General features: G+C 47.4%; 1 protein-coding gene across 3 annotated transcripts in view; it reads left to right on the top strand.

The window, feature by feature from the left end:
• GGA1 (golgi associated, gamma adaptin ear containing, ARF binding protein 1) overlaps nucleotides 1-14,148 on the top strand; it is a 174,871-nt gene that overhangs the window by 38,945 nt on the left and 121,778 nt on the right. For 2 of the 3 annotated variants that reach the window (XM_077277312.1, XM_077277311.1), the window contains one exon: nucleotides 2,802-2,877. The exons of the other annotated variant lie outside the window; for it this stretch is intronic. In XM_077277312.1, coding sequence (XP_077133427.1) covers nucleotides 2,802-2,877 — 76 coding nt within the window. The remainder of the gene's footprint in view (nucleotides 1-2,801; nucleotides 2,878-14,148) is intronic. 3 annotated transcript variants of the gene reach the window in all.

Here is a 14,148-nt window from a genome sequence, read left to right as displayed (position 1 = left end):
AGGTGGTGGTGTTATGCAGCAGACGGGATTCGGCAGGTGGTGGTGTTATGCAGCAGACGGGATTCGGCAGGTGGTGGTGTTATGCAGCAGACGGGATTCGGCAGGTGGTGGTGTTATGCAGCAGACAGAATTCGGCTGGTGGTGGTATGCAGCAGACGGGATTCAGCAGGTGGTGGTGCTATGCAGCAGATGGGATTCGGCAGGTGGTGGTATGGAGCAGACGGTGGTGTAATGCAGCAGACGGGATTCGGCAGGTGGTGGTGGTATGCAGCAGACGGGATTCGGCAGGTGGTGGTGGTATGCAGCAGACGGGATTCGGCAGGTGGTGGTGTTATGCAGCAGACTGGATTCGGCAGTTGGTGTTATGCAGCAGATGGGATTCGGCAGGTGGTGGTGGTATGCAGCAGACGGTTGTGTTATGCAGCCGACGGGATTCGGCAGGTGGTGATGTTATGCAGCAGACGGGATTCGGCAGGTGGTGGTGTTATGCAGCAGACGGGATTTGGCAGGTGGTGTTATGCAGCAGACGGGATTCGGCAGGTGGTGTTATGTAGCAGACGGGATTCGGCAGGTGGTGGTGTTATGCAGCAGACGGGATTCGGCAGGTGGTGTTATGCAGCAGACGGGATTCGGCAGGTGGTGTTATGCAGCAGACGGATTCGGCAGGTGGTGGTGGTATGCAGCAGCCGGGATTCAGCAGGTGGTGGTGGTATGCAGCAGACGGTGGTGTTATGCAGCAGACGGGATTCGGCAGGTGGTGGTCTTATGCAGCAGACGGGATTCGGCAGTTGGTGTTATGCAGCAGACGGGATTCGGCAGGTGGTGGTGTTATGCAGCAGACGGGATTCGGCGGGTGGTGGTATGCAGCAGACTGGATTCGGCAGTTGGTGTTATGCAGCCAACGGGATTCGGCAGGTGGTGGTGTTATGCAGCAGACGGGATTCGGCAGGTGGTGGTGTTATGCAGCAGACGGGATTCGGCAGGTGGTGGTGTTATGCAGCAGACGGGATTCGGCAGGTGGTGGTGTTATGCAGCAGACAGAATTCGGCTGGTGGTGGTATGCAGCAGACGGGATTCAGCAGGTGGTGGTGCTATGCAGCAGATGGGATTCGGCAGGTGGTGGTATGGAGCAGACGGTGGTGTAATGCAGCAGACGGGATTCGGCAGGTGGTGGTGGTATGCAGCAGACGGGATTCGGCAGGTGGTGGTGGTATGCAGCAGACGGGATTCGGCAGGTGGTGGTGTTATGCAGCAGACTGGATTCGGCAGTTGGTGTTATGCAGCAGACGGGATTCGGCAGGTGGTGGTGTTATGCAGCAGACGGGATTCGGCGGGTGGTGTTATGCAGCAGACGGGATTCGGCAGGTGGTGGTGTTATGCAGCAGACGGAATTCGGCAGGTGGTGGTGGTATGCAGCAGACGGGATTCGGCAGGTGGTGGTGGTATGCAGCAGACGAGATTCGGCAGGTGGTGGTGGTATGCAGCAGACGGGATTCGGCAGGTGGTGGTGTTATGCAGCAGATGGGATTCGGCAGTTGGTGTTATGCAGCAGACGGGATTCGGCAGGTGGTGGTGTTATGCAGCAGACGGGATTCGGCAGGTGGTGGTGGTATGCAGCAGACTGGATTCGGCAGTTGGTGTTATGCAGCAGACGGGATTCGGCAGGTGGTGGTGGTATGCAGCAGACGGGATTCGGCAGGTCGTGGTGGTATGCAGCAGACTGGATTCGGCAGTTGGTGTTATGCAGCAGACGGGATTCAGCAGGTGGTGTTATGCAGCAGACTGGATTCAGCAGGTGGTGGTGGTATGCAGCAGACGGGATTCGGCAGGTGGTGGTGGTATGCAGCAGACGGGATTCGGCAGGTGGTGGTGGTATGCAGCAGATGGGATTCGGCAGGTGGTGGTGGTATGCAGCAGACGGGATTCGGCAGGTGGTTGTGTTATGCAGCAGACTGGATTCGGCAGTTGGTGTTATGCAGCAGACGGGATTCGGCAGGTGGTGGTGTTATGCAGCAGACGGGATTCGGCGGGTGGTGTTATGCAGCAGACGGGATTCGGCAGGTGGTGGTGTTATGCAGCAGACGGGATTCGGCAGGTGGTGGTGTTATGCAGCAGACGGAATTCGGCAGGTGGTGGTGGTATGCAGCAGACGGGATTCGGCAGGTGGTAGTGGTATGCAGCAGACGAGATTCGGCAGGTGGTGGTGGTATGCAGCAGACGGGATTCGGCAGGTGGTGGTGTTATGCAGCAGATGGGATTCGGCAGTTGGTGTTATGCAGCAGACGGGATTCGGCAGGTGGTGGTGTTATGCAGCAGACGGGATTCGGCAGGTCGTGGTGGTATGCAGCAGACTGGATTCGGCAGTTGGTGTTATGCAGCAGACGGGATTCGGCAGGTGGTGGTGGTATGCAGCAGACGGGATTCGGCAGGTGGTGGTGGTATGCAGCAGACGGGATTCGGCAGGTCGTGGTGGTATGCAGCAGACTGGATTCGGCAGTTGGTGTTATGCAGCAGACGGGATTCAGCAGGTGGTGGTATGCAGCAGACTGGATTCGGCAGTTGGTGTTATGCAGCAGACGGGATCCGGCAGTTGGTGTTATGCAGCAGATGGGTTTCGGCAGGTGGTAGTGTTATGCAGCAGACAGGACCCCCTGGAGCAGTAGGGTGATGCTGTGACATAAATGTGGCAATCTTGGTCATTGCGCTCTGTTGACCAGCGCTGTAGTTGGGTCTTGCGGTGTCTTTCTTACATTTTGTTCTTTTGGGCTGTGTAGTAATTTGCATCTTTTCTTTGTTGATAGGCCTCAGCTTGCAACGCGACTTTTGGCTCACAAAATACAGTCCCCTCAAGAATGGGAAGCGATGCAGGCGCTGACGGTGAGGAGTGACGAATAACACTTCTGATTATTGAAGACTTCCTGATTAGTCTGTCAGCGAGTGCCGACCTGAAGAGTTAAACTCTCCTTGTGTTACTTGGTCACTACTTCTCTATCCATAGCATGGCCTCTGTGTCTTTTCTAATTAACATGTCCTGTTAGCCTATGTTCACACGTTGTGTTTTTATACAAATTATAAGCTGCATTTTACACTACCAGAAAAAGCTATGAGACTTTAGAAATCTGCAGACATTGTTTTTTTTTTCCCTGACTGAATTGGAAAACTGCAGCATGTCACTTCTTTCAGCGTTTTTCAACCATAGAAAGTAATGGTTAAATGCAAAAACGCAGGTGTCCGATTTTGGTGCAGGAAACTGAGGAACAACAGGCACTAAACTGTAACAGCATGCACAAGAGGGTAGTGCACTCGAAACGCCGAAAAACCTGCCTTCTAAAGCAGTGTGAGCATAGCCTTAGGAGACCTGTAAGTAAAAGACTTCAGCCATTCTAGTAATGGAGAAATGACCGGTCTCTAAGCATTAGATCCCAGTCCAGGTGTCCACGGAGAAGGAGAGAACTCGGGGCCACAGATCTGGAGGGTGCCAGCACACGCCTGGTAGATGATTGTGCCCCCAGACCATCTCCAGTCTGTAGAGGAGTGTTTCCCAAATTCCAGTCTTCTCGACACCCCCAGACATCACATTTTCAGGGTTTCCTTAGTATTTCGCAGGTGATGTAATTATTATCAAGGCATCAGAAATTTCCCCAGGTTCTCTCACCTGTGCAATGATAAGGAATTACCAAACACATGACGTCTGTGGGGCTGCGAGGACTGGAGGCAGTAACACATTCCCGGTAGATGGTTGTGCCCAGAGGTGTACCTAGCCTTTCCAGCACCCGGGGCAAATTATCAGTTAGGCTTTCCAAACCCTTCCCCATTTGAACCTTAACTCTATTGAAACTGTATGACCAAGCCAAGGTACATTCCTGAATCTCCATAATGTTAAAATAGATACCAATAAAAGTAAAATTAATTGAGACATCAGTAGGTTGTGTTTTTGAATATCCATATTGAATAAGGAGCCCCATATAATCCTGCATAAAGGTTAATAATGGCCCCATAAGATGCTCCATAGACACATTTGCCCAATATAGTGCTCCACAAACGTTAATTATGGTCCCATAAGATGCTCTATACAGACATTTGCCCCATATAGTGCTGCTCAAACATTATGGCTCCATAAGATGCTCTATACAGATACTGCCACCATATAGTGCTGCACAAATGTTATGGCCTCATAGGTGCTGCACAAAGGTTATGGCCCCATAAGATGCTCCATACAGACACTTGCCCCATATAGTGCTGCTCAAACATTATGACCCCATAAGATGCTCCATACAGATACTGCCACCATATAGTGCTGCACAAATGTTATGGCCCCATAAGATGCTCCATACAGACACTTGCCCCATATAGTGCTGCACAAAGGTTATGGCCCCATAGGTGCTGCACAAAGGTTATGGCCCCATAAGATGCTCCATACAGACACTTGCCCCATATAGTGCTGCACAAACGTTATGGCCCCATAGGTGCTGCACAAAGGTTATGGCCCCATAAAATGCTCCATACAGACACTTGCCCCGTTATAGTGCTGCACAAAGGTTATGGCCCCATATAGTGCTGCACAAACATTATGGCCCCCATATAGTGCTGCACAAAGGTTATGGCCCCATATAGTGCTGCACAAACATTATGGCCCCCATATAGTGCTGCACAAAGGTTATGGCCCCATATAGTGCTGCACAAACATTACGGCCCCCATATAGTGCTGCACAAAGGTTATGGCCCCATATAGTGCTGCACAAACATTATGGCCCCCATATAGTGCTGCACAAAGGTTATGGCCCCATATAGTGCTGCACAAACATTATGGCCCCCATATAGTGCTGCACAAAGGTTATGGCCCCATATAGTGCTGCACAAACATTATGGCCCCCATATAGTGCTGCACAAAGGTTATGGCCCCATATAGTGCTGCACAAACATTATGGCCCCCATATAGTGCTGCACAAACATTATGGCCCCCATATAGTGCTACACAAACATTATGGCCCCCATATAGTGCTGCACAAACGTTATGGCCCCCATATAGTGCTGCACAAACGTTATGGCCCCCATATAGTGCTGCACAAACGTTATGGCCCCCATATAGTGCTGCACAAATGTTATGGCCCCCATATAGTGCTGCACAAATGTTATGGCCCCATAAGATGCCCCATACAGATATTTGCCCCATTTGCTGTTACTGCGATAAAATGTAATAAAAATCACATACTCACCTCTCTGTCGCTCAGGCCCCCGGCACTTTCAATATTCACCGCTCCTCGTTCCAGCCGCCGCTCCATCTTCCGCCTCTGCACTGACGTTTAGGCAGAGGGCGCGCACTAACTACGTCATCGCGCCCTCTGACCTCAGCGTCACTGCAGAAGACGGACCGGCGGCTGGAACGAGGAGCAAGTGAATATCGCGCAGCGCTCCCCTCCCCATATACTCACCTGCTCCTGGTGCGGTGCAGTCCCTGCTTAACCGGCGCTGCTGCTTCTTCCTGTACTGAGCGGTCACCGTTACCGCTCATTACAGTAATGATTATGCGGCTCCACCCCTATGGGAGGTGGAGCCGCATATTCATTACTGTAATGAGCGGTACCATGTGCCCGCTCAGTACAGGAAGAAGCCGGGGCGCCAGGCAGCCAGGGACCTGCAGGGACTGCGCCAGGAGTAGGTGAGTATAATTAGACAGCCCCCGCTCCCTGGCCCTGCCAACCTCCTCCTTGGACCGCCGCATCATCAGGCGGCCCGCTGGCGCCCCCCTGTCGGCTGCACCCAGGGCACATGCCCCGGCTGCCCCCCCCCTGGATACGCCACTGGTTGTGCCCCCGGACCGTCGTCAGTCTGTGCTGCGTCTGGAGGGTGCTCGCCACTTTGAATATTTTTACTATGTTTTGGTGCAGTATTAGATTTCCTGTATTGTCTGATCTTATGCAGCAGAATTAAGACTTCTAGGCTTTGTATAACCCGCCCACATCCCTGACTGGCAGCTTTCTGTGTACGACTCTAACCACACCCTTGACTGGCAAGTTCCGGTGTATGACCCACCCACACCCCTGACTGGCAGCTTCCTGTGTATGACTCCGCCCAAACCCCTGACTGGCAGCTTCCTGTGTATGACTCCGCCCACACCCCTGACTGGCAAGTTCCGGTGTATAACTCCACCCACATCCCTGACTGACAGCTTCCTGTGTATGACTCCGCCCACACCTCTGACTGGCAGCTTCCTGCTTATAACCCCACCCACACCCCTGACTGGCAGCTTCCTGTGTACATTATACATTATCAGCAAGCTGCCAATCAATGGTGAGGGCGAGATTAGCCTGACTGGCCTTCACATGAGACCTAGTCCTCTTGTGATGATCTCCTGTTGATAAAGCACTGATTGCATTGCCACTACTACACACAGGCTTAATAGGCTCTCACCTCCTAAATTATGCTGTATCTGCTGACTGATTCCCTTTAATGAACACAATGTTTGGAGAAAAAAAATCAAAATGACAGATTTGCATTTTTTGGGGGGTCATCCCTAGTCCCTAAGCAAATGTAATACTTAGAAATCAAAGCATAGTATGTACACAAAATTCTGATAATGGAAAATAATCCCTCGCACAGCCCCATCAGCAGAATAAAAAGTTACAAATCTTAGAAAATGGTGACACAAAGCAGAATTTTGCAATATTCTGATGTTATTTTTTTAATCACTTTTTTAGAAAAAAATATTGATACAGTAACGTCAAACACGCAATCAGACCGACATGAGCAAACATGTTTCTCAGTCATTTTACTCCACATTGAACACTGTAAAAAGAAATCCCCCAAAAAACAAGTAAAATGAATGGGGCCATTCAAAACTCCAATTTGTCCTATAAAAAACAAGCTCTTAGACGTCTATGTTGGGAAACATTAAAAAAGTTGTGGCTCTTGAAGGACCGTGAGGAAAAAGCGTGCAAATCTAATATATAAAGCTGAATGTGTGTGTGTGCGTGTGTATGTATGTATGTATGTATGTATGTATGTGTGTATGTCCGGGATTGGCATCTGCACTGTCACAGCTACAGCCACAAAATTGTGCACAGTCACACGTCTGGACCCCGAGAGCGTCATAGGCTATGTTGTGAGGCAAAATTTTAGCCCTACGCGTTCCAATCCACCAAACAATTTTGCCCCTACCTACATAATGGGGGAAAAAGTGAAAGAAAAAGTGTTGAAGGCAAATTGACAGCTGCCAGATGTGAACAAGGGGGACTTAAAGAGTGAGAGTGATGGCGCCAAAGAGTATATACCGTACAGTTGCTAAGGTGGCGCCTCGACATGGGATACTCACCACACACGGGGATATAAACACACACAAAATGCGCCACACACTACCACGTGCTTGAACACATATACCACCCTCAGCACACATTTCACCACACATACACCAACCTCGCCACATAAAAGTCGAAACACAAAAGTCGCCACTCAAAACTCGCCAAGCGCAAAATTCGCCAAATGCAAAACTAGGCTCACACAAAACTCGCCACACGTGCAAAACTCACCTCATGGAAAACTCGCCACACGCAAAACTTGCACACGCGGAAAAATTGCCACATGCACAAAAGTTGCAACACATGCAAAAGTTGCCTCACACAAAACTTGCACATACTCAAAACGCACCACACACAAAACTCGCCATGCGCAAAACTTGCTGCACACAACTTGCTACACTTACCTGTCACATGCAACTCGACACACAAAAAGTCGCTACACGCATGTCGCCACACAAAACTCATCTCACAAAAGTCACCACATGCATGTCGCCACACGCAACTCAACACAGACAACTTGACTCATGAAACTCGCCCTAAAACACACACAAGTCTGGTATTATCCTTCAAAAATAAAAATCTGATTAATAAGCTGACAAACTACAAGAGCAACAAATGTACCATATAGGAAATACGGCGGCTGTCAGTCACATGACCTGTCTATTATGTGTATGTGTGAGCTAATATATACTGCCAGGGGGGAGGGCTTCCTGTTGGCTGGGGATTTATCAGGCTGCCAATAGCAACCAATCACAGCTCAGCTTCTATTTTGCTACAGTTAATTAATCTGAGCTCTCATTGGTTAATATAGGCAACAAAGGACATTCTCAGTATAACAAAGCTTGTGTGAGGTAATAGCATGTCAGTTAGGGTGTGTTGGTGGAAAGGCTGATGTCTGTCACATTACCTCTATGTGAGAGGATATAGAAACTGACAGTTACAGACTATTTTTACCACAATAATGCCTCATAAGAAAAGGAATTCCATGGCACGAATGTCAGCTGATGCAAAAAGAAAAGCTGCATTATGGGCCAATGAAAATGTGAAGACCGAGAAACAAGGCTGACACACATGAGAGCAGCAGCTGCTACCTCAAGAGCCAATGAACTTTCTGAGGAGAGGGAAGCGAGGCTTGCAGATAAGAGAAGAAGAGCTGCTTCCTCAAGGGCCAATGAGTCATCTCAGCAGAGAGAAGGCTGACTTGGAACTAAGAGAATTGCTATTTCTTCCACCAGGGAACAGGAAATGGTTGGAGATTTGAAACATGCTGTCTTTTGTTACCAGTCAGACATAAACTATCAGGATAATCCTAAAGTTCAGATAGGAAAAGTGGATGTGGTCTGCATGTACTGCAGTGCCCTGAAATGGAAAGATGAGGTTTATGCTGTGCAAATGGCAAAATAAAACTTCCACCTCTCCTGTCACCACAAAAAAACAAATGTTTACAACAGGATTTATGCCGACATTTAAAGTTCAAGGACAGGTTTAACACTCAGTTGGCTCACTGCTTCCATTACAAGGAGAAGAACCTCAATTTCTTCAACTCTTCTTTATGGGAAATGCAGAAGCAGAGGCTCAGCGGAGATGCTCTTTAATTCCTCACACTCGCCTTGATATTGTCACTATTCTGCAGCAGTTCCTTCACTCCAACAATCCATATGTTCAACTTTTCAAGACTGCACTTGAATGCATGCCAAATGACGATTACAAGGTTGTCATTCGAGCTGACAAAACACCACAAGGTGAACATCAGCGACGTTTCAATGCTCCCACATTTGATGAGGTAGCCATCTTGATTGTAGGTAATGAATTTCAAAGCCGTGACATTGTGCTTCAGAAAAGGAACAATAGTTTGCAACGAGTAGCAGAAACTCACAGGTCCTATGATGCTCTGCAATATCCAATCATCTTTTGGCAGGGACAGGATGGCTATCACTTTGGAATACCTCAGACAGATCCTACAACAGGCAACCCTTCAGGAAAAAAGTGTCTGCCATGGACTTCTATGCATATAGGATCATGACAAGATTTGCAGAGGAAAATCACATCTTGAAATGCAAACACCTCTTCCACCAATTTATTGTTGACATGTATGCAAAGATTGAGAGTGAACGTCTTTTATATATCCGACTAAATCAAAAGAAGCTCATGGCAGAGGAATATATTCACCTTAGAGATGCTGTTGCAAATGATGCTAATCCAAAAGAGTTGGGGAAAATGGTTATTCTTCCATCAACTGTCACTGGAAGCCCACGACACATGCATGAATACACACAGGATGCAATGACTTATGTGAGAAAGTATGGCCGTCCAGATCTTTTCATCACCTTTACTTGCAATCCTGCCTGGGAGGAAATTGGAGGGCACCTGTTGCCGGGCCAAAAAACAGTGAATCGCCATGACCTTATTGCTCGGGTTTTCAAACAGAAACTTTAAAAAATGACTAATCTCATCACAAAATCACATATTTATGGCGAGACACAGTGCTGGATGTATTCAGTTGAATGGCAAAAAAGAGGCCTTCCTCACGCCCACATCTTGATCTGGCTGAAGCAAGAAATACAGCCTACCGAAATTGACAATATCATCAGTGCCGAATTGCCGGACCTTCAGATTCACCCATTGCTGTTTGACACCATCACAAAAAACATGATCCATGGTCCGTGTGGGAGTCTCAACAAAAATTCTCCCTGTATGATTGATGGCAGCTGATCAAGGAATTACCCACGATCCCTGGTCCCAGAAACCCAAACAGGACAAGATGGATATCCAGTCTACCGAAGAAGAAAGCCAGGGGATGGTGGTTTCACAGCAAAGCTCAAAATGCGTGTTGGATCATCACTCCAAGAGACAGAAATTGACAACAGGTGGGTAGTGCCTTAGAAACCTTTGCTCTCAAAAATCTTCCAGACCCACATAAATGTCGAATCTTGCCACTCTGTGAAATCAATCAAGTATATCTGCAAATATGTCCACAAAGGAAGTGATCAAGCAGTTTTTGAACTCCAGAAAAATGGACCTATTATTGATGAAGTGGAGACATTCCAGATGGGCAGGTACATAAGCAGCAATTAAGCTGTTTGGAGAATACTAGGATTCTCCATTCATGAGCGCTACCCACCAGTTGTGCATCTGAGTGTGCACTTGGAAAATGGACAGAGAATTTACTTTAACCCAGCAAACTTGCAGCAGCAGCTCCTAAGACCACCCTCTTGGCTTTTTTTGAGCTGTGTCATCAAGACCCTTTTGCAAAAACAATTCTCTACTGTGATTTACCAAAGTACTACACTTGGAATGCCTCCAGAAAAACACTGGAACGGAGGAAACGGGGGCTTGATATTGAAGGCTATCCAGGGGTGAAAGCAACTGATACTCTTGGTCGCGTCTACACTGTTCATCCGTCAAATGCAGAGTGCTTCTACCTGCGCATGTTACTTCATGTTGTCAAAGGCCCTACATCATTTTCTGACCTGAAGACCGTCGGAGGCCATGTGTGTGAAACATTCAGGGAAGCTTGCCAAAGAAAAGGACTTCTGGAAAATGATGGACACTGAGACATGACCCTCAGTGAAGCAGCAGCCACACAAACCCCAAAGCGACTAAGAAACCACTTTGCTATTATTCTAACAACCTTTAGCATTTCAAATCCTCTTGAGATTTGGACAAAGTACAAAACTGATCTCAGTGAGGACATCCTCATGCAGATTAGAATGGAAAATCCTCAGGAACTCATCAACTTCACTGTGGAAATGTTCAATGAAACTTTAATGCTTCTTGAAGATCAGTGCATAGCAATGTCCGGAAAAGCCTCACAGTTGCTTGGTTTGCCTGCTCCAATAAGAAATCCTGAAGGCATCCAAATGTGTAGGGAGATTGTCATAGAAACAAACTACAATATTGATGAACTGACAGCATTTGTGTCTCAGGACGAGCCGATATTGGTACCAGATCAAAGGGACCCCCTATAACTACATTTTAAGTTTCAGTGAAACAAACAAAAGTGGGATTGTCTTCCTTGATGCACCAGGTGGAACAGGCAAAATTTCAACAACAAAAAAAGATTGCACTTGCAGTGGCATCTTCTGGATTTGCAGCTACACTTTTAAAAGGTGGCAGGACAGCACATTTGACATTCAAACTACCACTTAACCTGTCTCATAGTGACAGCCCCTTGTGTAATATTGCCAAGGGATCAGGACTGGCCAAATTGCTTAAAAAATGCAGCGCCATCCTTTGGGATGAATGCACCATGTCACACAAAAGGGCTCTGGAAGCAGTGGACAGGACTGCTGCAAGACCTGCGTAGAAACAAATATATCATGGGAGGAGTAGTTGTTGTTTTGGCAGGTGACTTCCGCCAAACACTACCTGTTATTCCAAGATCAACCACTGCAGACGAACTCAATGCCTGTCTTTAAAGCATCGTACCTTTGCAGAAAAGTAAAGAAAATGTCAGTGAACACAAACATGAGGGTCTACATGACAGGCAATGTTTCTGCTGGACTGTTTCCGAGCCAGCTGTTGACTATTGGAGATGGCAAGGCACCAGTAAACCCAACCACTGTGACAGATCACCTTCCCAAGCAACTTTTGTTGCATTGTGACTTCCATTGAGGAGTTGAAAGCAAAGGTTTTTCCAAACATTCAATTCCACTTCAAAAATTCTGGCTGGCTGTGTGAAAGGGCTATTCTAGCTCCCAAAAATGACAGCATCAACAAGATCACTCTTCAAATTCTAAATCTCCTTCCATGTGTGTGCACAACCTACAAGTGAGTGGATGCAGTAATAGACCCTACTCAAGCATTATTTTATCCAACTGAGTTCCTCAATTCCTTGGAGCCACAAGGACTTCCTCCTCACAACCTCTGTCTAAAACCTGGAGCACCTATTCTGCTATTGAGAAATTTGGATCCACCAAAGCTGTGTAATGGAACAAGACTCTTGATTAAGAACCTGTTTCCACATGTAATTGAGGCAACCATTTTCACAGGATGTGCCACAGGAGAAGATGTTTTCATTCCAACAATTCCTCTCATTCCATCTGATTTGCCTTTTGATTTTAAACGTCTCCAGTTTCCTGTTCGACTGGCATTTGCTATGTCCATCAACAAGGCTCAGGGATAGTCCTTGAAAGTAGTTGGAATCGATTTACAATCTCCATGCTTTTCTCATGGTCACCTTTATGTGGCCTGTTCAAGAGTTGGAACAGCCAAAAATCTAAAAAGGCTCTCGAATAAGTAGAAGATGATTACTTCACATTACTATTTACAATTTAATTAAATCTGTGTGGAATATCTCTGGTGTTGAAATATATGTTGTGAAATGCTTCTATTAGCTTAGTTTTTGCCTTTTAATAATTAAAAGGGATCTAATATCTAGCCAAATCTGTCTAGAAAAGGGATCTAATATCGAGCCAAATCGGTCTAGAAAAGGGATCTAATATCGAGCCAAATCCGTCTTGAAAAGGGATCTAATATCAAGCCAAATCCGTCCTGAAAAGGGAGCTAATATCGAGCCAAATCAGTCTATAAAGGGAGCTAATATCGAGCCAAATCCATCTTGAAAAGAGATCTAATATCAAGCCAAATCTGTCTTGAAAAGGGATCTAATATCGAGCCAAATCAGTCTATAAAGGGATCTAATATCAAGCCAAATTGCCTATAAAGGGATCTAATATCAAGCCAAATTGTCTATAAAGGGATCTAATATTAAGCCAAATTGTCTATAAAGGGATCTAATATTGAGCCAAATCAGTCTATAAAGGGATCTAATATCGAGCTGGACAGACACTAGCAGGAACAAATCGGCAGGGACCTGAGAACTAGCAAGCGCGTAGGAACTAGCTAACAATGTGGCACAGGTACCTCTAAAGGGCACCTCCACCTGCATAAATAATGTCTCCTAGCCATTGGCTAGGGACATTATAGGACAGCGCACGCAGCCCGTTTCACACATCAGGTTTTTGCGGTCAGGCACAATCCGACGAATTTTGGAAAAAAAACGGATCCGGCAAAAGTTGCCACCGTATCTGTTTTTTTCTCATAGACTTGTATTAGCGCCGGATTGCGACTGATGGCCACACGTTTCATCCATTTTTTGCCGGATCTGTCCAAAATGAGTTTTCAGTCGGCCGGAGAAAATGTACAGAGGAACGTTTTTTCTGTCCGTTGAAAAAACGCACAGTGACGGATTCTGCGAAAAACTCTCACTCACTCACACACTAACACTCTTTCTCACACACACTCTCTCTGTCACACACTAACACTCACACACTAAAGGCCCCGTCTCACACTGCGACGCTGCAGCGATACAGACAACGATGCTGATCGCTGCAGCGTCGCTGTGTGGTCGCTGTGTGGTCGCTGGGGAGCTGTCACACAGACAGCTCTCTCCAGCGACCAACGATCAGGGGAACGACTTCGGCATCGTTGAAACTGTCTTCAACGATGCCGAAGTCCCCCTGCAGCACCCGGGTAACCAGGGTAAACATCGGGTTACTAAGCGCAGGGCCGCGCTTAGTAATCCGATGTTTACCCTGGTTACCAAAGAAAAACAAACACTACATACTCACCATCTGTTGCCCGTCAGGTCCCTTGCCGTCTGCTGCCTGCTCTGACTGAGCCGCCGTACAGTGAGAGCAGAGCGCAGCGGTGACGTCACTGCTGTGCTCTCACTTTACGGCGGCTCAGTCAGAGCAGGCAGCAGACGCCAAGGGACCTGACGGGCAACAGATGGTGAGTATGTACTGTTTTTTTTTTTTTTACATTTACGCTGGTAACCAGGGTAAACATCGGGTTACTAAGCGCGGCCCTGCGCTTAGTAACCCGATGTTTACCCTGGTTACCAGTGAAG

Source organism: Ranitomeya variabilis, chromosome 8 (assembly GCF_051348905.1).
Source record: "Ranitomeya variabilis isolate aRanVar5 chromosome 8, aRanVar5.hap1, whole genome shotgun sequence".
Lineage (NCBI taxonomy): Eukaryota > Metazoa > Chordata > Amphibia > Anura > Dendrobatidae > Ranitomeya > Ranitomeya variabilis.
The sequence above is the reverse complement of the archived record's forward strand: the minus strand, read 5'-3'. Positions and strand labels throughout refer to the sequence as shown.